The following is a 25,170-nucleotide window of genomic DNA, read 5'->3' as shown; positions in this document are numbered from 1 at the left end:
GATGAATGGAGCAAAGTATAGATCCTTGATGAAAAGCTGCCCCAGAGCGCTCAGGACCTCGGTTCACCTTCCAACAGGACAACAACCCTAAGCACACAGCCAAGACAACGCAGGAGTGACTTTAAGACAAGTCTCTGAATGTCCTTGTGTAGCCCAGCCAGAGTCTGGACTTGAACCCGATCTAACATCTCTGGAAAGACCTGAAAACAGCTGTGCAGCGACGCTGTGCAGCAACATAATTGCTGACAAAGGTGCTGAGTAAGAAAAGGGTCTGAATACTTATGTAAATATGATATTTCAGTTTTTTATTTTAATACATGTTTTTACTTTGTCATTATGGGATATTGTGTGTAGATTGATGAAGGGAAAAAAATTATATAATCCATTTTAGAATAAGGCTGTCATGTAACAAAATGAGGAAAAATTAAAGGTGTCTGAATACTTTCCGAATGCACTGTAGCTAAGGGGCCCCAGGTTGGCAGAGAACAGTAGTTATCATTAAGCCCCAGGTTAACACTGTATTTTAGTTACCGATAGCTCAGATAGGTATCCCCATGTTATCCGTTTATCAATATCAGGCAAGTGCTAGACAGCTGCAGGTCTGTAGGAAACTTAAAGTTAGCAAACAGCTGCAGGGTTGTGGTGGTTAGCTAGCAAGGTTGCATGGGTCATTTATCTAATAAGCCTCTACAAACAAGCTATTTTGTGACTAAGCATTCTTTTCAGACGTTTTCTGAATATAATATGAGTTTTACTGCTGTGCTGTTCTGATGTGTATCAGTATTTATCTGTGTGTTTGTTGTGTGTGTGCATCTGATTTACACGTGTTTGTATTTCTTTGTGTGTGTTGGGTATATAGCCGCTCTGCACTGTATTTTACAGGTTAAGTAGGTTATGTTTGTTTGTATGTCATTTCAGACCCGGGGGGATCTATCAAATCAACTTGTTTCCATCAGATAATGCCAGTCATTTGCTGAACCTTCACCTAAATGTTATTTTTCATCCTCACTAATACAGACAATTGACTGTGTTTTGCTTGGGTGCTTTTTTTCCAATGGCTGGCGTTTACCATGGTTATCCAAGATATGAGTGTTATAGGAAATATGTCTAAAAACAGCAATAGAGTTGTGGGCCAAATGAGACAGGATGGTTTGTCTGCCATCTAGTGGACAAAGTGGCTCAAGCTTTTCTGTTGCCAGTTCCTCCTGACATTATTCTGGACAACTGTTAAATTCACCATGTCCAATGACGCAGCTGGTGTAAAATTGTGTTCCGTAGATTTTGAGATATTTGGTCATGTCCAAGGTTGGTGTCTTCAAGTTGCTTGTAATTATTAATTGCACAGTATTCCCGTCGTGAGTGACCATACTGTTAAATGATCTGCGTTTCTTAATTTAGGTTAATTTCTTGCAAGTGTCCATTGCTCTGTGTATTTTTAAGCGTAGTGCACTTCACTAAATAAGCAAAGTAACACTTGCTTGTTAAGAGTCTCTGATTTACACTTGCCTTCAAATCAAATCACATTTTATTGGTCACATACACATATTTAGCAGATGTTATTGCGGGTGTAGCGAAATACTTGTGTTTCTAGCTCCAACAGTGCAGTAATATCTAACAATTCACAACAAAACACACAAATATAAAAGTTAATTCCATTATTTAAGAAATATATAAATATTAGTACAAGCAATTGACTAAAATACAGTAGAGTACAGTATATACATATGAAATGAGTAAAACAATATGTAAACATTATTAAAGTGACTAGTGTTCCATTATTAAAGTGACCAGTGATTCCAAGTCTATGTATATAGGGCAGCAGCCTCTAAGGTGCAGGGTTGAGTAACCGGGTGGTAGCTGGCTAGTGATGGCTATTTAACAGTCTGATGGCCTTGAGATAGAAGCTGTTTTTCAGTCTCTCATCCCAGCTTTGATGCACCTGTACTGACCTTGCCTTCTGGATGATAGTGGGGTGAACAGGCTGTGGCTCGGTGCTTGATGTCCTTGATGTTCTTTTTGGCCTTCCTGTGACATCGGGTGCTGTAGATGTCCTGGAGGGCAGGCAGTGTGCCCTTGGTGATGCATTGGGCAGACCGTACCACTCTCTGGAAAGCCCTGCGGTTGCAGGCGGCGCAGTTGTCATACCAGGCGGTGATACCGCCCGACAGGATGCTCTCAATTATACATCTGTAAAAGTTTGTGAGGGTCTTAGGGGCCAAGCCAAATTTCTTCAGCCTCCTGAAGTTGAAGAGGCGATAATGCACCTTCGTCACCACACTGTCTGTGTGGGTGGACCATTTCAGATGATCAGTGATGGGTACGCTGAGTAACTTGAAGCTTTTCACCTTCTCCACTGCGGTCCCGTCAATGTGAATAAGGGTGTGCTCTCTATGTTGTCTCCTGAAGTCCATGATCAGCTCCTTCATTTTGTTGACGTTGAGGGAGAGGTTATTTTCTTGGTACCACTCCGCCAGGGCCCTCACCTCCTCCCTGTAGGCTGTCTCGTCATTGTTGGTAATCAGGCCTACTACTGTTGTGTCATCTGCAAACTTCATGATTGAGTTGGAGGCGTGCGTGGCCAAGCAGTCATGGGTGAACAGGGAGTACAGGAGGGGGCTGAGCACGCACCCTTGTGAGGCCCCTGTGTTGTACCTTCACCACCTGGGGACGGCCGTCAGGAAGTCCAGGACCCAGTTGCACAGGGCTGGGTTCAGACCCAGGGCCCAGAGCTTAATGATGAGCTTAGAAGGTACTATGGTGTTGAAGGCTGAGCTAAAGTCAATTAACAGAATTCTTACATAGGTATTTCTCTTGTCCAAATGGGATAGGGCAGTGTGCAGTGCAATGGCGATTGCATCATCTGTGGGTCTATTGGGGTGGTATGCAAATTGAAGTGGGTCTAGGGTGTCTTCCCGGATCCTTAACTAGCCTCTCAAAGCACTTCATGATGACAGAAGTGAGTGCCACGGAGCGATAGTAATTTAGTTCAGTAACCTTGCCTTCTTAGGTACAGGAACAATGGTGGACATCTTGAAGCAAGTGGGGACAGCAGACAGGGATAGGGAGAGATTGAGGACACGGCTAGGAATGCCGTCTGGACCCGCAGCCTTGAGGGTTAGCACACTTAAATGTCTTACTCACGTTGGCCACAGAGAACGAGAGCCCACAGTCCTTGGGAGCAGACCGTGTCAGTGGCACTGTGTTATCCTCAAAGCGGGTGAAGAAGGTGTTTAGCTTGTCCGGGAGCAAGATGTCGGTGTCTGCGACGTGGCTGGTTTACCCTTTGTAATCCGTGATTATCTGTAGACCCTGCCACATACGTCTCGTGTCTGAGCCGTTGAATCGCGTCTCCACTTTGTCTCTGTACTGACATTTTGCCTGTTTGATTGTCTTATGGATGGAATAATTACACTGTTTGTATGTGACCATATTCCCAGTCACCTTGCCGTGGTTAAATGCGGTGGTTAGCGCTTTCAGTTTTATGCGAATGCTGTCATCTATCCATGTTTTTTGGTTTGGGTAGGTTTTAATAGTCACAGTGGGAACAACATCCCGTATACACTTTCTGATGAACTCAGTCACCGTGTCCGTGTATATATCAATGTTATTCTCAGAGGCTACCCGGAACATATCCCAGTCCGCGTGATCAAAACAATCTTGAAGTATGGATTTTGATTGGTCAGACCAGCGTTGAATAGACCTTAGCACGGGTACTTCCTGTTTGAGTTTCTGCTTATAGGAAGGGAAAAGCAGAATGGAGTCATGATCTGATTTGCCGAAGGGAGGGCGGGGGAGGGCCTTGTAGCCATCCCGGAAGGGAGAGTAACAATGGTTGAGTTCTTGTAGTGCGAGTACTACAGTCAAAGTGTTGATAGAAATCCTCAGCCACAATAAATGCAACCTCAGTGTTAGGTACATCTCTAGGAAGAGGGGACGCAACACCCTGCTACAACTCAACTCCCCGTGGAGTGAAATAGGTATGGGACTGTAGGTGCGAGTAAGGATGACGAAGGCAGAGAATTTACCGTTTACTGGGAATTTATTCCGTCACACGGTAATTTTGGGGAAAAGGGGCTGAACGGAACCAAAGCAAAGAAAGTAAATATCAAAGCCCCCTCTCCTACCTTACCTGCCTACCCACTATTTACCTAACTAGCACCACCTGGTGCACTAACCAAAATACAAGGGGATGGTCCACCCAGGTCTTACCTAGTGTATATAGACAGTAAATACTACGGGTTATGTATGCCCGCAGGCCTCTTTCCTAAGCACTCCCTAGGTGCCTTCCCCTTCCCCCCTGGGAACAAATGAAACAGAATAATACAAACAAGTTCAACAATCAAAACAGACCTTTGGACATAAACACACCTCCGCAGGACAGCTACAAAATACTTCACAAAAAAAAACTCTGAGAAACAACTAACGCAGGACATTAAAGAAGCTCTCTCTCTGAGCAACAAACACAGAACATAACCAAACGCTCTCTCTCAGCAACAACCAACACAGGACATATCAATCATCAGCTCTTCTCTCTGCAACAACCAACATAGGACATACTAATCATCTCCCTTCTGAGCAACAGAACACTGGCTTATATAGCTGGATAAGGAGTCTGTAATGGGATACAGCTGTATCCTGACAAGGGGGCAGTGTCAGCTCCAATTAGCAATGGGGCCGACCAATCAGCTGCTTGGGGGAATTTCAGGAAGCCATCCTGAAACACACATACAAACAAAACCACAACACAGAAACTGGGGAACGTAACACTCAGGAAATGTGGTTTCCACTTTGTCCAGTGTAGTTCCTTGAGGGCCGTCGTGGTATCAGCTTGAGGGGGAATATACACAGCTATGACTATAACTGAAGAGAATTCTCTTGGGAGGTAATAAGGTTGACATTTCATTGTGAGATATTCTAGGTCGGGTGAACAAAAGGACTTGAGCTCCTCTACGTTATCACAATCACACCATGAGTAGTTAATTATGAAACATACACCACCGCCTTTCTTCTTCCCGGAGAGTTCTTTATTCCTGTCTGCACGATGTACTGAGAACCCAGCTGGATGTATGGACAGGGACACATAGCATAATGATTCTAACAACCTAAGAGCTTGTTGCTGCGTTATTACACCCACTGTGAACCTACGGATGGTATTTGCTGTAGGAGGAAGCACATGGATGTTCTGGGCTTGAGCATAAAGGTTCACTTTTCTAAACCGGAAAGTATCAGTTCATGTTTAGAATATAATGGGGTAATACTTATGCAAATACAATTTTTCTACTGGATATTTTGTACAAGAATTGTATTTTAATTTGAAAGTGGTAGTAAATATGAATATATTTTAAAGTAACTGTATTCCCTTGGATAAGTAATATGAGTATTGCCTGGGTTGTGAGTCAATGTGGGTGGCAGGATTTATTTTCTGGGATCTGGAGTGGAAATTCATTCCACAGGTTAAGAAATTGCACATTTGTGCTATTTATACTTTTGCCCTCAAAGTCAGTATGGTGTTGATGCTGCAGGCAAAGTTCAATCAGGAGTCCAGTTCTCCTCATGTTTCTGAGTCAGCAGGTAGCTGCAGGTCATAGCTAAGGGGCCCCAGGTTGGCAGAGAGCTCTAGTTATCATTTAGCCCCAGGTTAACACTGTATTCTAGTTACTGGTAGCTCAGATAGGTAGCTACATGTTAGCCGGTATATCAGCCTGAGACATGCGCTAGACAGCTGCAGGTATAGATGAAGCTTAAAGTTAGCAAACAGCTGCAGGGTTGTGGTGGTTAGCTACCAAGATTGCATGGGTCATTTATCTAATAAGCCTCTACAAACAAGCTATTTTGTGACTAAGCATTCTTTTCAGATTTTTTCTGAATATAATATGAGTTTTACTGCTGTGCTGTTCTGATGTGCATCAGTATCTCTGTGCTTGCTGTGTGTGTGTGTGTGTGTGTGTGTGTGTGTGTGTGTGTGTGTGTGTGTGTGTGTGTGTGTGTGTGTGTGTGTGTGTGTGTGTGTGTGTGTGTGTGTGTGTGTGTGTGTGTGTGTGTGTGTGCATGTGTGTGCATTCATCTGATTTACACGTGTATTTATTTGTATGTGTTGGGTATATAGCCGCTCTGCACTGTATTTTACAGGTTAAGTAGGTTATGTTTGTTTGTATGTCATTTCAGACCCGGGGGGATCTATCAAATCAACTTGTTTCCATCAGATAATGCCAGTCATTTGCTGAACCTTCACCTAAATGTTATTTTTCATCCTCACTAATACAGACAATTGACTGTGTTTTGCTTGGGTGCTTTTTTTCCAATGGCTGGCATTTACCATGGTTATCCAAGATATGAGTGTTTTAGGAAATATGCCTAAAAACAGCAATAGAGTTGTGGGCCAAATGAGACAGGATGGTTTGTCTGCCATCTAGTGGACAAAGTGGCTCAAGCTTTTCTGTTGCCAGTTCCTCCTGACATTATTCTGGACAACTGTTAAATTCACCATGTCCAATGACGCAGCTGGTGCAAAATTGTGTTCCGTAGATTTTGAGATATTTGGTCATGTCCAAGGTTGGTGTCTTCAAGTTGCTTGTAATTATTAATTGCACAGTATTCCCGTCGTGAGTGACCATACTGTTAAATGATCTGCGTTTCTTAATTTAGGTTCTTGCAAGTGTCCATTGCTCTGTGTATTTTTAAGCGTAGTGCACTTCACTAAATAAGCAAAGTAACACTTGCTTGTTAAGAGTCTCTGATTTACACTTGCCTTCAATGACACATAGCCTACATGTTCTAACAACCTAAGAGCTTGCTGCTGCATTATTACACCCACATTTTGTTTACAATCCTGCAGTTAGTTATTTGTTTACACCCACAGAATTCTTAGTACAGTCAATATGGAACCTATCATCATAAGTGAAGACTCAGTCAACTGTTTAAGCTAATAAGTGATATAGCCTATTATATTTGTCAGTAATCACGTTTTCTCTGTTTCTTGTAGGGGTCTGTTTCAGAATGGTACGTTTCTCCTACAAGACCCTATAACTGAATTTCAGTCAAATGAAAAGAATAACAATTCTACTCTGCTAAATTAAGTGCCCACCCCTCGCACTTTCATAGAGGAGATGCCAACTTGTTTATTCCATGTGTAACTCTGTGTTGTTGTTTCTGTCACACTGCTTTGCTTTATCTTGGCAAGGTCGCAGTTGTAAATTAGAACTTGTTCTCAACTAGCTTACCTGGTTAAATAAAGGTGAAATAAAAATAATAATAAAAAAAATCAACAGTATAGTGCCTAGTGATATCACTCATGACTGTATGAATCGTGTTCATTGCTGTCTCTCTCTCTCTCATCTTCTGTACAGTACACAGAAAAGGAGGGTCTGAGATTGGGTCTGTGTGGCTGGGTGAAGAACACCAACAAGGGCACTGTGGTCGGCCAGGTACAGGGGCCTGCAGACATGATCTGTGAGATGTAAGTCCTACACCCCTATCTACTGCATTGAAAAAACACTCCATGCTAACCAAGGCTCTGAACACAGTAAAAGCTCCACAGAGTGAAAGAAGAAAATGTAAGACAGTAGGAACAACAGTCTTATTTTGCATTGAAATATGGACTTTGAAAATGTTCTAACCATTTTCAACCCTTTCTAAAAGTGAACAGAATGCCGTGCCAATCATCCCCTCCCATCGCTGATCTGTCTTAAAGGCTCTGTGTTTTATATACACTGACTATACAAAACATTAAGAACACTTGCTCTTTCCATGACATACACTGACCAGGTGAATCCAGGTGAAAGCTATGATCGCTTATTGATGTCACTTGTTAAATCCACTTCAATCAGTGTAGATGAAGGGGAGGAGACAGGTTAAAGAAGGATTTTTAAGGCTCGAGACAATTGAGACATGGATTGTGTATGTGTGCCATTCAGAGGGTGAATGGGCAAGAAAAAAGTTTTAAGTGCCTTTGAACGGGGTATGGTAGTAGGTGCCAGGCGCACCGGTTTGTGTCAAGAACTGCACCGCTGCTGGGTTTTCCACGGTCAACAGTTTCCTGTGTGTATCAAGAATAGTTCACCACCCAAAGGACATCCAGCCAACTTGATACAACTTGTCACATGCGATGACGCTGGAGAGACGAAGCAGGTATGGGAAGTAAAACATTTAATAAAGATGGGCATGTAACGAGACAAAAAGACAAAAACAATACAGCAGCGGGGAACAGAGCTGGGGAACTGACAAATATAGGGGAGGAAATGAACAGGGGATAAGTGAGTCCAGGTGAGTCCACTAACGCTAATGCGCGTGACGAGTGAAGGCAGGTGTGCGTGATGGATGGCAGGAGTGTGTGACGAAGGCCAACCTGGCAACCTCAAGCGCCAGGGGGAGAAAAGAGCGGAAGCAGACGTGACACAACTGTGGTAAGCATCGGAGACAACATGGGCCAGCATCCCTGTGGAACGCAACTCAATATTAGGAGAGTTTCTAATGTTTGGTATACTCAGTATATATTTCCACACTATGAGGTGTGGAATAATATACTGTGAAATTGAGAAAATTATGATAATGCCATTTTGGCGTAAGAGCTATTTGAAAAGAATACCTGAAATTTCAGCCTGTTTTGGTAAAAAAAAAAAATTATACAATTTATTTATATAGCTCTTCTTACATCAGCTGATATCTCAAAGTGCTGTACAGAAACCCAGCCTAAAACCCCAAACAGCAAGCAATGCAGGTGTAGAAGCACGGTGGCTAGGAAAAACTCCCTAGAAAGGCCAAAACCTAGGAAGAAACCTAGAGAGGAACCAGGCTATGAGGGGTGGCCAGTCCTCTTCTGGCTGTGCCGGGTGGAGATTATAACAGAACATGGCCAAGATGTTCAAATGTTCATAAATGACCAGCATGGTCAAATAATAATAATCATAGTAGTTGTCGAGGGTGCAACAAGTCAGCAACTCAAGAGTAAGTGTCAGTTGGCTTTTTCATAGCCGATCTTTGAGAGTATCTCTACCGCTCCTGCTGTCTCTAGAGAGTTGAAAACAGCAGGTCTGGGACAGGTAGCACGTCCGGTGAACAGGTCAGGGTTCCAGCATGGGACAGCAGGCAGAACAGTACCTGAAACTGGTCAGTCACAGCACGGCCAGGTGGACTGGGGACAGCAAGGAGTCATCATGCCAGGTAGTCCTGAGGCATGGTCCTAGGGCTCAGGTCCTCCGAGAGAGAGAAAGAAATAAAGAAAGAGAGAAAGAGAGAATTAGAGAGAGCATATTTAAATTCACACAGGACACCGGAAAAGACAAGAGAAATACTCCAGATGTAACAGACTGACCCTAGCCCCCCGACACATAAACTACTGCAGCATAAATACTGGAGGCTGAGACAGGAGGGGTCAGGAGACACTGTGGCCCCATCCGATGAAACCCCCGGACAGGGCCAAACAGGCAGGATATAACCCCACCTACTTTGCCAAAGCACAGCCCCCACACCACTGGAGGGATATTTCCAACCACCAACTTACCATCCTGAGACAAGGCCGAGTATAGCCCACAGAGATCTCCGCCACGGCACAACCCAAGGGGGGGCGCCAACCCAGACAGGAAGACCACGTCAGTGACTCAACCCACTCAAGTGCCGCACCCCTCCTAGGGACGGCATGGAAGAACACCAGTAAGCCAGTGACTCAGCCCCTGTAATAGGGTTAGAGGCAGAGAATCCCAGTGGAGAGAGGGGAACCGGCCAGGCAGAGACAGCAAGGGCGGTTCGTTGCTCCAGCCTTTCCGTTCACCTTCACACCCCTGGGCCAGACTTCACTTAATCATAGGACCTACTGAAGAGATGAGTCTTCAGTAAAGACTTAAAGGTTGAGACTGAGTCTGCGTCTCTCACATGGGTAGGCAGACCATTCCATAAAAATGGAGCTCTATAGGAGAAAGCCCTGCCTCCAGTTTTTTGCTTAGAAATTCTAGGGACAATTAGGAGGCCCGCGTCTACTGTGACCATAGTGTACGTGTAGGTATGTACGGCAGGACCTAATCGGAAAGATAGGTAGGAGCAAGCCCATGTAATGCTTTGTAGGTTATCAGTAAAACCTTGAAATCAGCCCTTGCCTTAACAGGAAGCCAGTGTAGGGAGGCTAGCACTGGAGTAATATGATCACATTTTTTGGTTCTAGTCAGGATTCTAGCAGCCGTATTTAGCACTAACTGAAGTTTATTTAGTGCTTTATCCGGGTAGTCGGAAAGTAGAGCATTGCAGTAGTCCAACCTAGAAGTAACAAAAGCATGGATTAATTTTTCTGCATCATTTTTGGACAGAAAGTTTCTGATTTTTGCAATGTTACGTAGATGGAAAAAAGCTGTCCTTGAAACAGTCTTGATATGTTCTTCAAAAGAGAGATCAGGGTCCAGAGTAACGCCGAGGTCCTTCACAGTGTTATTTGAGACGACTGTACAACCATCCAGATGAATTGTCAGATTCAACAGAAGATCTCTTTGTTTCTTGGGACCTAGAACAAGCATCTCTGTTTTGTCCGAGTTTAAAAGTATAAAGTTTGCAGCCATCCACTTCCTTATGTCTGAAACACAGGCTTCTAGCGAGGGCAATTTTGCGGGCTTCACCATGTTTCATTGAAATGTACAGCTGTGTGTCATCCGCATAGCAGTGAAATTTAACATTATGTTTTCGAATGACATCCCCAAGAGGTAAAATATATAGTGAAAACTATAGTGGTCCTAAAACAGAACCTTGAGGAACACCGAAATTTACAGTTGATTTGTCAGAGGACAAACCATTCACAGAGACAAACTGATATCTTTCTGACAGATAAGATCTAAACCAGGCCAGAACTTGTCCATGTAGACCAATTTGGGTTTCCAATCTCTCCAAAAGAATGTGGTGATCGATGGTATCAAAAGCAGCACTAAGATCTAGGAGCACGAGGACAGATGCAGAGCCTCGGTCTGACGTCATTAAAAGGTCATTTACCACCTTCACAAGTGCAGTCTCAGTGCTATGATGGGGTCTAAAACCAGACTGAAGCATTTCGTATACATTGTTTGTCTTCAGGAAGGAAGTGAGTTGCTGCGCAACAGCTTTTTCAATTTTTTTGAGAGGAATGGAAGATTCGATATAGGCCGATAGTTTTTTATAATTTCTGGGTCAAGATTTGGCTTTTTCAAGAGAGGCTTTATTACTGTCACTTTTAGTGACTTTGGTACACATCCGGTGGATAGAGAGCCGTTTATTATGTTCAACATAGGAGGGCCAAGCACAGGAAGCAGCTCTTTCAGTAGTTTAGTTGGAATAGGGTTCAGTATGCAGCTTGAAGGTTTAGAGGCCATGATTATTTTCATCATTGTGTCAAGAGATATAGTACTAAAACACTTTAGTGTCTCCCTTGATCCTAGGTCCTGGCAGAGTTGTGCAGACTCAGGACAACGGAGCTTTGGAGGAATACGCAGATTTAAAGAGGAGTCCGTAATTTGCTTTCTAATGATCATGATCTTTTCCTCAAAGAAGTTCATGATTTCATTACTGCTGAAGTGAAAGCCATCCTCTCTTGGGGAATGCTGCTTTTTAGTTAGCTTTGCGACAGTATCAAAAATAAATTTCGGATTGTTCTTATTTTCCTCAATTAAGTTGGAAAAATAGGATGATCGAGCAGCAGTGAGGGCTCTTCGACACTGCACGGTACTGTCTTTCCAAGCTAGTCGGAAGACTTCCAGTTTGGTGTGGCGCCATTTCCGTTCCAATTTTCTGGAAGCTTGCTTCAGAGCTTGTGTATTTTCTGTATACCAGGGAGCTAGTTTCTTATGACAAATGTTTTTAGTTTTTAGGGGTGCAACCGCATCTAGGGTATTGCGCAAGGTTAAATTGAGTTCCTCAGTTAGGTGGTTAACTGATTTTTGTCCTCTGACGTCCTTGGGCAGGCAGAGGGATTCTGGAAGGGCATCAAGGAATCTTTTGGTTGTCTGAGAATTTATAGCACGACTTTTAATGCTCCTTGTTTGGGGTCTGAGCAGATTATTTGTTGCGATTGCAAATGTAATAAAATGGTGGTCCGATAGTCCTGGATTATGAGGAAAAACATTAAGATCCACAACATTTATTCCATGGGACAAAAGTAGGTCCAGAGTATGACTGTGGCAGTGAATAGGTCCAGAGACATTTTACATTTACATTTTAGTCATTTAGCAGACACTCTTAACCAGAGCGACTTACACTAGTGAATGCATACATTTCATACAATTTCATACATTTCTTTTTTTTTTTTTTGTACTGGCCCCCCGTGGGAATCAAACCCACAACCCTGGCGTTGCAAACACCATGCTCTACCAACTGAGCTACAGGGAAGGCTATGTTGGACAAAACCCACTGAGTCGATGATGGCTCCGAAAGCCTTTTGGAGTGTGTCTGTGGACTTTTCCATGTGAATATTAAAGTCACAAAAAATTAGAATATTATCTGCGATGACTACAAGGTCCGATAGGAATTCAGGGAACTCAGTGAGGAACGCTGCATATGGCCCAGGAGGCCTGTAAACAGTAGTTATAAAAAGTGATTGAGTAGGCTGCATAGATTTCATGACTAGAAGCTCAAAAGATGAAAACGTCGTTGTTTGTTTTTGTAAATTGAAATTTGCTATCGTAAATGTTAGCAACACTTCCGCCATTGCGGGATGCACGGGGGATATGGTCACTTGTGTAACCAGGGGGTGAGGCCTCATTTAACACAGTAAATTCATCAGGCTTAAGCCATGTTTCAGTCAGGCCAATCACATCAAGATTATGATTAGTGATTAGTTCATTGATTATAACTGCCTTGGAAGTGAGGGATCTAACATTAAGTAGCCCTATTTTGAGATGTGAGGTATCTCAATCTCTTTCAATAATGGCAGGGATGGAGGAGGTCTTTATTCTAGTGAGATTGCTAAGGCGAACACCGCCATCTTTAATTTTGCCCAACCTAGGTCGAGGCACAGACACGGTCTCAATGGGGATAGCTGAGCTGACTACACTGACTGTGCTAGTGGCAGACTCCACTAAGCTGGCAGGCTGGCTAACAGCCTGCTGCCTGGCCTGCACCCTATTTCATTGTGGAGCTAGAGGAGTTAGAGCCCTGTCTATGTTCATAGATAAGATGAGAGCACCCCTCCAGCTAGGATGGAGGGGAGCACCCCTCCAGGCCAGGCTTGGGCCTGTTTGTGGGTGAGTCCCAGAAAGAGGGCCAATTATCTACAAATTCTATCTTTTGGGAGGGGCAGAAAACCGTTTTCAACCAGCGATTGAGTTGTGAGACTCTGTTGTAGAGCTCATCACTCCCCCTAACTGGGAGGGGGGCAGAGACAATTAATTGATGCTGACACATCTTTCTAGCTGATTTACACGCTGAAGCTATGTTGTGCTTGGTGACCTCTGACTGTTTCATCCTAACATCGTTGGTGCCGACGTTTTGGTGGGATGGAGTTGTAGCCTGTCTGGCGACATCACCAGGCGGTATAAGTTAATATACCAATAATAAAGACAGTTTCAAACCTCTGCCAATAACAGATAGGGATCTGTAACCTGAAAACTCCCATTAGGCTCATCCAATTAGGCCCCTAACTCAGACCACTCCCAGACAGTCCTAGCAAAATTGTTGCTTGAGAAATTGCTATTTGCTAAGACCATTTTGACCATTTTAATTGAACAAAATAACAGTAAGGTACTTAATTGTTATCCAGAAATAATTTGATATTGAGATAAAAACGGCTGCATTGGGCCTTTAATAAGGGCTTAACTTGGGCAGGAGCTCACTTGAGCTTTTCTACTGCTTGAGCTCCTATTTCACTTATAGAATATTAGCTCAAAAGTATTGTGTAGCTCCTGCACCTAAATGTAAACAGTACCAGCACCCAAAATGAATACCGGCACGTATTTCAGTCCAAGTCAAGCACTGCCTTTAATGTTTTTCTGTTATTATACCAGCAGGTGGCACTATTACCCTATATAGACCAGTTCCAGCATTCCATAGTCGTGTTATAGTCGTGTTAACTAAACTCAATAGAATTTAGACTTTTTGGAGTCACACTTCACTCAGTGATTGTTTTTACAATCCTCACAATCCTCGAGTCTGTCTTGCCCCATAGATATGATTGGCTTTATTTTCCTCTGTTCTGGTGGGCAGGGCAATCACAGACCACTGCCTGCACATTCTGTAATGATGAGATACCGTTTTGGCATAGCCTTCCACTAGAACGTCCTGATACATTCAGTTTCTCTGGGAGAGAAATATCACACTATTCAAACTGCATTTTCCTTCCAAGTTAAGTGCTATTATCCAGACCTATTATTTTGACTGATCTTTGTGTGTTGGTGTGATATGAGCTGTTAATTGTTGTTGTTGTTGGTGTTGGCTCACACGTAAGGTGATTACTATGGCTAATGTGTTTCTTATTGTCAGAGTTTGTCACAAATGTTCCCTTTGAGAGTCCGTTTGGGGAGGTGATGGAAACCTGCGACTGTCTGCTCTATTTCTCTTTTTCTACATTTTCTTCCTTCTCCTCTCTCAACACTGCTCTTTCGTTCTCTTGCTCTCTCTCGTTATCGCTCTCTCTTGCTCTCTCGCTCTTTCTCTCATCGATTGGCCAGGGAGTGAGTTTCTTGGTAGAGATAATCTCACCGACAGGACTGGGGTCCGGGGGTTGGTCTCTCATCCAGATGTGAATCTGATGTCATTGGGGTGGAGGCAGGTCACAGAGATGACCTCATAATCTCAAGTGTGTTCCACAGAGAGCTATGAGAAGCTGCTCCACACACCCACCCAGCCGCACACCCTCTCTAATGCTTACTGTATCTCATCACTACGCCCAGAAATTCTTGTGACTAAACACACACACATACACACACACGTTGTTGATATACTGTAGGAGACAAAGTTTTCACAGATCAAAATGATTTTAGTTTTTAGTTAACTTCCGTCTTTCAAGACCTCTGTCAATGTGAGCCAAAACCGAGCTTTACATCTTTCTCTTTAATTGGTGTAGAGCACGCTCTTTGGAAATGCCAAGCCTTCACAGATCACACCTCCCCTTTCATGAGGGATACACATTGCTGTGTGCGTGCGTACAGGTGTTTGTGTGTTGTTTTCTTTTACGACAAGTACATGAGTGTAACAGCTGATCCTGTTTCTCCACAGACAGTTGAAGCAGAAAAAAACAGAACAGTGTCTTTGGGACTCAGCAGGGGTCATCTCTTCCTGAGCTCAGCTCTGTTGAGTGTTCTGGGATCAGTGACAATGCAAACGAAACCCTAGTGCCTACTCACAAGGTCCAGCTGTGCATGCTGCTATGGTAACAGTGTCATTCCTGGGCCATAAAACCTCTATTTAAAGAGCCCTAAAGGAATTATCCCCAATTTACGCTGTCTGGTGAGGAGAGAGAGAGTGGTTTGGCCAGTATCAGTCAGCTTTTGTGTTCCCTAATATGACATGATTTCCTTCCTAATTGTTATTTTAGGCCACAGAATTCTGGGTGGATGGATGAACTCGCCCTACTATTGTGCCCAGATCATATCTGCATGGCTGCTGCATCCATCCCTATTGAGATAATTCAATCAGCCATACAGCTACGATGTATTCTACTCAGATCATCAACAAGATTATTTCTTTAACAAGGTTGACAAATAATCATGTCTGAAGCTATTGGACAGTATGCAGCTGAGCTCCTGCCTTGAAATAGAGTGTTTTTGATTTTCTCTGAAGCTATACCCAGTATCCCCGGCGACAGGTAGCCTGGCGGTTGAGAGTGTTGGGCCGGTAACCAAATTGTCGCTGGGTCGAATCGCTGAGCTGACTAGGTGAAAAATCTTTCTGTGCTCCTCCTGTAAATCGCTCTGGATAAGAGCATTTGCAAAATGACTGAAATGTACCCACCCACGTACCTGCATTTGGCCTTTTTTCCCTCATTTTCCACTGCTCTTTCCCTATCCTACTCTGTTCTGTGTTTGGATCATATTGCTTATTGGTATGTCAAAAATAACTTATATGTACAGAACAGCGAAGCCACCACTGAAATCAAGCTAGAAGTAGGCTGTATCAGACAGGGAGTGGCATATTGTTTTTATGTGTCACACACAGGGTTCTCTCATCCTTAAAATCAATGAAAGTCATCACAGAAAGCACATGTGTTCCTGGGTGTGTTTTGTAGACTGCGAGAAAGTGGATGGTGTTTTCGCGCTCTGTATCAGTTGTACCATGTATGCAGCACTGTGGGACTGACCTGCTGCCTGCTATAACTAATATAGCTCTTCTCTCTCCTGAGTCGTGTGACCCAAATCAGAACAACTTCTGTGTAGGAAGAGACCTACAAACCACCACTAGGAGGGAGGGAGGGATGATTGTTCAAGAGAGGGAGGGAGAGTGACAGAGGGAGAGGAAATTAGAGAAAGCGAAAGGGAGAAACTGAAAGATGGATTAAGGGAGAGAGAGGGAGGGAGATTGAGTTCATCTATACGAGATGATGAGAGATGGGGATAGAATGAGAACAAGAGAGGGAGAAGCAGAGGGTGATGAGGGAGGATGATAAAGTAGTTAGATGGAGGAACAGGGCAGTGGAGGGGTGTGGCTGTAGGTGCCACTGTTTTCCCCAAGGTCTCTGTCCATGGCGGCTGAGATCGCTGGTCAGCGAGTGGCACGGCGGGGACACAGATGGTCTGGATTCTGGCTCATTTAATCCCTCTTAGCCCTGTTTTGATGGAGCCCCAACTAAAGCCTTAGTCCTCTCTAAAGCTCTCTATAGGAATGCCACTACGCCCCCTATTCACTGCAGCTATGTGTAATGCACTGCATGCAGCTGTTGGGCTGATGACTGTTTGGGGACAGGGGTTTTCAGCCTGTTATGAAGCTCAGACTGGCCCAGATGTTTCATTTTGACCTCCTCCTGCTCCAATGGTAAGATTTCCTCTGGAAGGGTTTTGGATAAAGCTGCTGTTTAGGATGCTTTATCTCTTAGTGAACAAACATCCATCAGTCAGTAAGGAATCGATGTTGGCACAATTCTAGAACTGACACTGCTCATCTCATACCCTCTTCACATTCATCACTCAGAGAACACACACTTCCCTTAGAAAACACACACACCCTACCATACCTAAGCTCTCGCATGAGGAATTCCTCTGTATATGAATTCAGAAGTTACAGAGGGGCGATATTGTGCTTGTATGAACAGTACATATGAGGTCAGTATATCCCCTCCTGCTAGAGCTCCCTCCCCCTGCGCTCTCCTCCCATAAGCTCAGGGACTTTCAAGCGTTCATACTGGGAGCATGTTGACATCAGGGATGTGGCTGTGTTCAGAGTATCAGCCACTCCCACAGATGGCTAACTCTCACTTACATCAAATGTACATTCCATAATATTTCCTGCTGCTTATTGCTCTTTTTAAATCCTGAAATGTAAAGTATTTTACCAATTGGAAGACTAGGCTACAATTGAAGGGTACAGTTCGAATCAGCCATCCCACATTATAATCCATACATATTAACATAACATAGTTTGTTTTATTTTACTGTGTCACCCTGGATCTTTTAAGCAGGAAATGTTCTAGCTGGCCTGGCACTGTTAGTTTTTAATCGCTTTGGTACTGTTTTGAATCTCTTTGGTACTCTTCACAAGTATGTGGTACATTTTCACAAAATTCCACCCTGGTCACACTTGTAAAGCATCCATTCTTCTCATTACATTTCACAATACACATATATTTTGACTCAATGGTTGTGTGGTGAGAGATATTTACAATCAAAATGAATAAACAATGACCGGTTTTGAGTGAAACATTGGTTTAATCACCAAACTACAACATGACATCTTTTCAATTTAGTAATTTTAATTACCAGTTAATCCAATAGCAAACAATTCAATATGTGTTTCAAATCAGCCTTAAAAGTACTATGCTACAGTACTGTAAATTACAGTAGATTACAGTTCACATTAAGCAATACACTTACAGTGCCATCGGAAAGTATTCAGACCCTTTGACTTTTTCCACATTTTGTTAGGTTACAGTCTTATTCTAAGATTATATCATTTTCCCGCCTCATCAATCTACACACAATACCCCATAATGACAAAGCAAAAACAATTTTTTAGAAATGTTCACCCCAGTCTGAGTTCCTGAGTGCTCTGGAGCAGGTTTTCATCAAGGAGCTCTCGGTACTTTGCTCTGTTCATCTTTGCCTCGATCCTGACTAGTCTCCCAGTCACTGCCACCACCATGCTTCACCATAGTGATGATGCCAGGTTCCCTCCAGACATGATGCTTGGTATTCAGGCCAAAGAGTTCAATGTTGGTTTCATCAGACCAGAGAATCTTGTTTCTCATGGTCTGAGAGTCTTTTGGTGCCTTTTGGCATTCTCCAAGTGGGCTGTCATGTGCCTTTTACTGAGGAGTGGCTTCTGTCTGGCCCCTCTACCATAAAGGCCTGATTGGTGGAGTGCTGCAGAGATGGTTATCCTTCTGGAAGGTTCTCCCATCTCCACAGAGGAACTCTGGAGCTCTGTCATAGTGACCATCAGGTTCTTGGTCATCTCCCTGACCAAGGCCCTTCTCCCCCGATTGCTCAGTTTGGCCGGGCGGCCAGCTCTAGTCTTGGTGGTTACAAACTACTTCAATTTAAGAATGATGGAGGCCACTGTGTTTTTGGGGACCTTCAATGCTGCAGAAATGTTTTGGTACCCTTCCCCAGATCCGTGCCTCAACACAATCTCGGAGCTCTATGTCTCGGAGCTCTACGGACAATTCCTTCGACCTCATGGCTTGGTTTTTGCTCTGACATGCACTGTTAACTGTGGGACCTTATATAGACAGGTATCTGCCTTTCTAGATCATGTACAATCAATTAAATGTAACACACATGGACACAAATCAAGTTGTAGAAACATCTCAAGAATGATCAATGGAAACAGGATGCACCTGAGCTCAACTTCGAGTCTTTTAGTAAAGGGTCTGAATACTTACAGTAAAGAAGGTGTTTTTAAAAACCTGTTTTTGCTTTGTCATAATGGTGTGTTGTGTGTAGATTGTTGAGGATTTTTATTCCCTGTAGCTCAGTTGGTAGAGCATGGTGTTTGCAACGCCAGGGTTGTGGGTTCGATTCCCACGGGGGGCCAGCACAGAGAAAAAATAAAGAAACAAAATGTATGAAATGAAATGTATGAAATGTATGCATTCACTACTGTAAGTCGCTCTGGATAAGAGCGTCTGCTAAATGACTAAAATGTAAATGTAAAATGTATTTAATACATTTTAGAATAAGGCTGTAACGTAACAAAATGTGTAAAAAGTCAAGGGGTCTGAATACTTTCCGAAGACACTGTATACCCAGTGAAGGCAAATAACCTTGAATGTAATGTGGATTTTAGCAAACAACAGCTAACAAAAGCTAACACAGTCAAATCAAACTCTGAAATTACAGTTAACTAGCTCCCTTTAAATTCATTTTAGCTATTTTGCATTGACATTCATGTCCACATTAATGATGCTGCATAATTTCACCTGGTCAGAAAAATGGTTAGCTGACATCTGACCACATTAACTATCTTTGCCAGGGGGAGATCGAATTCGCATTTTGCAACATTGCTGCCAATGTCGGATTGGCAAACTGCAAGGTTCATACAAAGCTGTGCTGTTGCAAACTAAATGCTAGCTAGAAGCAAGAGGAAATTATGTGTTTAATAAAAGCATACACTCATAGATATAAAGGGTCTCTAGATTTAACTGCCATTCTGATTCAAAACCAAACTGCCATTCCATTATGGCGATGCAACAGGACGGTAGTTGAACTTGCAAATAGCCTACCAATAAGCATGTTATTTTTCAATTTATTAAGGTAAGCAAACTTTATTATTTAATTTAAATATATAAAACCAAAAGTCATATGGCAAACTATAGCTAGGCTAGATAACAAAGTTGTATTAGAATTTGAGCACCATTTGTAAGGTAAGCTAACTTTGCCCTCTAGCTGCCTAGCAAGACAGGAAAAAGTTAGGCTACTTTAATTAGCCAGTTTACAAGATAGCTAACAAATAAACATTTTTTATTATGGAATATGCCAAATAGAGCTAGCTACAGACCCAGCCTGACATTAGCTAATTGTTACTTTTATTTCAGTTGCAACGTAGGTGTACTGTCTAATCAAATGTCCGAAATTAAATTCAACAAATTAAATTTAAATAAAACCTAACATTTAGCACACATTCATTTGCATCAAATCTGTCTTGAGCATTTGGCCATAAATTCTCATCCACATCAAAGTGAACGTTGTTCATGCACCGTGTGAAAAAGCTTTTGTCATGGCGAATCCAAGCTTGACATTGGTCTGCATTGATGTCGTCGTATGCCTCATCCATGGCCAGAAGGAGGGTGGCAAACTCATGGGGATGGCAATTGTATACCTTCCACCTCCAATTCCTCAAGTGGGTTAAGGAAAGGAGACTATGGAGGCAGGTGAAGGGTCACGAATCAGGGATGGGCCCGAAACCATGCTTGAACCACCTCTGCATGGTGGAATCTGACATTGTCGCACACAATGACATCGGTGACCCCTTCACCTTGACAGGTCTGATCAATTTCATTGAGAAACTGTCACGTTCTGACCTTAGTATGAGGTCATTTTTCCATAGTAGATTGGTCAGGGCGTGACAGGGGGGTGTTTTTGTCTATGTATTTTGGGTTTTCTGTTTTCTATGTGGGTTGTCTAGATTGTCGTTCTATGTTGTATTTTATATGTTGTGGCCGGGTATGGTTTCCAATCAGAGGCAGGTGTTTTTCGTTGTCTCTGATTGGAAGCCATACTTAGGCAGCCTGTTTTTCATGGGGTTTTGTGGGTGGTTATTTTCCGTTTCGTTGTTTGTATCGTTGTTTGTACCTGACGGGACTGTTGTTGGTCGCTTTGTTATTTTGCTGTGTTTTCATTAAGTGTTTTCATTAAAAGTAATATGAGCACTTCACACGCCGCATTTTGGTCTCCTTTAGACGACCCTTATTACAGAAACAATGAGGTGTGCAGCTTTGTAGGATCCAAGTAATGGCCTATGTCCTACCACACCATCTTCAGAGATAGCTGCGCACATGGAGATGTTTCCCCACGTTGTCCAGGCACTTGAACGGTCGCCCGTTGGCGGATGAGGCTCATCATTGAGGCTCATCATTTCCACCACTGCCGGTCGGTTCACACACGGCCACATCCATGGGGTCTTGTCAATCCTGAGGGTAGAACAGTGTATACTGTCAATAGATCATACTGTAACATGTTTTGTGAATTTACATGCATTACAATGTCATTTACTGTACATGTAATTAGAAAGCATAGTGCATATCCTGCAGACTTACCTGTTTTCTTGACGAAATGTTCTCATGATCAAATTGACAATTGATCTTCTCAGATTGGGGTGAACTAATCGGGCCTCTGCCATGGTAAGGCCTCTGTTTACCATATGATCAACAACGATGGCCCGGACTTTATTAGATACAACAGTTCCCGCCGTCTGCTTCCCTCTCTCTGATGTCCACCTCTCTGAGGGGCCCCTTGTCCACGAGCCATTTGATTTCTTCCTCTCCCTTGCTGTCTATCCTGCTCCATGTTGAAAGAAAGTGCAAGTGTTTACACACACCCTTCTATATGGTGACCAATTGTGGTTGCCCCTATGTGAAATCAATTAGCAATAACAAGTGGTTATTATCTATGGCTATCATGTATCATACATGTCATTTTATTTTATTTATTTTTATCGAACCTTTATTTAACTAGGCAAGTCAGTTAAGAACAAATTCTTATTTACAATGACGGCCTACCCCGGCCATACCCTAACCCGGGCCAGTGATTACCCATTAAGCGCAATTGGATTAAGTGATGGTCAAATGTATTTAAACAAATGAGAAGAGAATCATATGAAATGTATTGTGAGCATTGCATTGTGAAAAGTATTTCTAGATGAAATGACTAATTAGGTTTGGTGAAAAAGTTACTGTGGGATTTTTTGTGTTTTACTTAGTCAATTGAAAATATGCTTAAAGTTTTGATGATCTGTTTTGAGTTTTGTACTAAGAGTTGTTCAATTTTACCACATACTTGTGAAAATAGTACCAAAGCGATAAAAAAAAAATTGTAACCTTGGCAGAGTATTGGAAGTCCAACTTCATTATAAACCATACACAGCCATTAGCCAGCCAGGCCCAGTTAAGATTGCTCCAGATTGCTCTCCAGGAACAATGCAATGCCTTAGTTTATTCTGCAGCAGAACATTTTTTTTAAACACATTGAATTCCTTCTCATCCATTGGTCTATGTTATCTCATTTCCTCAAGTGTGTGGGAAAAAGGAAATGTCCTTTCCTCTAGAGGCCTGGTCAGTCAGGCAGTCAGGCAGAGTGGATGCAGTGGGTGGTGCTCACTCAGAGACCAGGCCATTATTATCAACCCACCATCACATGGTCAACGTTAGGTCTTGTTATAGCAGCAAATACAGTCATTGCTCTCTCGTCGCTCTCGCTCTGTCTTTCTCTCTCTCTGAAACACACCACATTGTTTTCTTCTCATGTGCTTATTAGATCAGTTCACACAGTCATGTGCTTCTAAATTGGGATAATTCACTTATTAGGGGGTGGACTGGCGGGTAGCTTTGCTTGAGAGGTTCAACCTACGAGTCAAAAACATCAAAGTCCATCTATTACCAGGACAAGAAGAGCAAATGCTTTGAACAAGGAAATAGCCACAGACACATCATATAGTAGATAGACAACCCTCCTTATGCTCATACTCTTTTGGGTTCCATCCTCCATTTTATTTTGCAGAGTGAAGTCAGTGGAGATGAATATTTACCTGATGCAACGGGCGACTTAGAGCTAACCTCTAAGCCCTGTGATTGCTGTCAAATCAGCAGTCTGTGGGCTGTGTGCGACACTAGAGCAGAGCGGAGCAGAGCGGAGCAGAGAATGCGGATGGAGATGTTGCCTCATCCCTCTCTCTCTCCCTCATCTCGCTCTCTGTCATTGAGGCAGCTGTCGGTCAGCCGGCACGCTATGGGCAGCTATTGCGTTGTGTCTCTGTGATCTGACTGAACTCCCGTCGCACCAGACCGTGCTTCAGGATGACCACATGTGGTGCACTGATCCTCTACAATCTCTCCACTAATCTACACAGACTAGGAAATAATGTAGCCCATATTGGCCATGCAGCGACTTGAGTGACAGGGCCTCAGTCTCCAGGGCTTGACCTACATGCTGTAGAGTAAGCTCGCTGCCTGTTGCTCCTCACTGAGGCATGTCTCATGGTCAACTGAGGTTTAGACTTAAGACAGTGCTGAGTTATATAATTCAATTTACTTGATTATGTTTGTGTTGTGCTTTTCCCAAAGTCATTTGTCATAGAGAACACTAGAGATGGTGCCAAGAAAAACTGCCTCCTATGCACTGTACCGAGGCTGGCTGGGGCTTGGACTCAGGCTATAGCTGAATCATTTGTCTTTGCTGACAGAGGTTAGGATCATGTTGCTGAACCATTTTTACCAGTCGGCTGAAACAGAGGTTGAAGTTTTAGTGAATGCCCACAGCTGTTAACAGATGACAAAAATCCCAGTTTTGCAAGGGATAGGAGGGACTATATTATAGTGGATACAGTCGTTCTAGTGTCACCCCCATGGGTTGGCTTTCTTAGAAAGCCTGCATTGCCTGTGTCCATCTGACATGTGACAAGCCTTATTTGGCCTAGGCACTGTTTGCTGAACAGAGGGGTCTCCAGAAAACCTCAGACTCCCTGCTGTCTAGAGCGTGTTCAAACTCTCAAATTTCATTTTAGCAATGGAATGTATGTTCCCAAGCTATAGAGAACATGGTTAGCTGTTGAGATGAGAAACATGTAGTAGCTTATGTTAGAGCAAATAGCCAACACAAGAACAGAGCAGAGTGATCATTCCTTATGGGAAACAGAAGCAGTGTGTTGCCTCAAAAAATGACCATCATTGACATGAGTGTGGTGGATAACAGAACGTCTCTTTCTTTCCCTTCTCTATCTTCCTAATTGCACAGGAAGGTGTGGCTGAGTAAGGAGGGGAGTCCCAGCTGTCGCATCACCCGAGCCTCGTTCTCCAATGAGAGATCCATTGACAAGGTGGAGCTCTTTGGCTTCAAGACACGCTTCTGAGGAACTCCCTTCATCCAACACCATACTAACCACACCCTCTCCAGTGCTTTTCCCACATCAATGTTACCTACTGTCTCTGTGGGTACAGTAGTATCCTTACCCATACCACCTTATGTTTCTACATGTATTGTTTCATTCCCAACCTTTCTGAAAAATACATAAAAAATTTCAAGATTTTTTGAGATGCCAAAATATATTATGCAGACAGTTTGGAATTGTGTGACAATGTTTTAAGTAGAAGCTCATCCAAAAGTTGTCTTTTTCTCATAAATGCATTCCCCGTCTGAACATTTTGAATGTTACATTCAGGCTGGCAGAGCAGCATATATTGTCAGGCAGCTTTGTGCTTTGCAGATTCTCAATGCTTTTCTTCTAAACATGTAATGCAATAAATAAAACCATTCAAGCTCGATGTTATTGGAATTCAATACAAATGCACTATTAAATAGTTAATACAAGGGACACATTTTTTTTTTTGTCCCTTTAAGATAGCGCCTACCTGGTCTCCTCTGGTCCTGAATAATGTTGTGTAAGGTCACGTGATTGTTTACCTAATCCAATTAAACACAGAGAAATCCAGCCAGTCAGACTGCACCATCACGCTGAGTTGCCAAGACACAACTGGCCAAGTCAGGAGTATTGAATAACCCATTAGAGTTTGTGTGTGTGCGTGTCTGCTAACGTGCATGTGTATCAGTGGAGGTTGCTGAGGGGAGGACAGCTCATAATAATGGCTGGAATGGATTAAATGGAATGGGATCAAATACATGGAAACGTGTTTGATACCACTCCATTCCATTCACTCCATTCCAGCCATTATTATGAGCCGTCCTCCCCTCAGCAACCGCAACTGGTGTGCATGCTTGTGTGTGTGTATGTGCGTGAGTGCGCGTGCGTGAGTGCGCGTGCATGCGTCTGCATGATTTTCGGTTCATCAGTATTTATCTCCATGGCTCTTGCACTTTCTTTCTCTCGCCCAAATCATCTCTCTCTCGACACTATGTTGTTGACTACCAG

General features: G+C 43.1%; 1 protein-coding gene across 3 annotated transcripts in view; it reads left to right on the top strand.

Moving 5' to 3' along the window:
- LOC106608078 (acylphosphatase-2) overlaps positions 1 to 24,651 on the top strand; it is a 96,551-nt gene extending 71,900 nt beyond the window's left edge. The window contains exons 1-4 of one of the 3 annotated variants that reach the window (XM_014205778.2): positions 6,438 to 6,552; positions 6,983 to 6,999; positions 7,347 to 7,456; positions 24,039 to 24,651. In XM_014205778.2, coding sequence (XP_014061253.1) covers positions 6,486 to 6,552; positions 6,983 to 6,999; positions 7,347 to 7,456; positions 24,039 to 24,153 — 309 coding nt within the window. In that variant the 5' untranslated portion in view covers positions 6,438 to 6,485 and the 3' untranslated portion in view covers positions 24,154 to 24,651. Of the gene's footprint in view, positions 1 to 6,437; positions 6,553 to 6,982; positions 7,000 to 7,346; positions 7,457 to 19,665; positions 19,845 to 24,038 lie in introns of those variants that run through there. The other 2 variants (XM_014205774.2, XR_001329376.2) reach the window with 2 other exon arrangements.
- Positions 24,652 to 25,170: the final 519 nt, after the last annotated feature.

The sequence above is a fragment of the Salmo salar genome, chromosome ssa01 (assembly GCF_905237065.1).
Source record: "Salmo salar chromosome ssa01, Ssal_v3.1, whole genome shotgun sequence".
In the NCBI taxonomy this organism is placed as follows: domain Eukaryota; kingdom Metazoa; phylum Chordata; class Actinopteri; order Salmoniformes; family Salmonidae; genus Salmo; species Salmo salar.
Note: the sequence above shows the minus strand (reverse complement) of the source record. Positions and strands in the feature narration are given on the sequence as shown.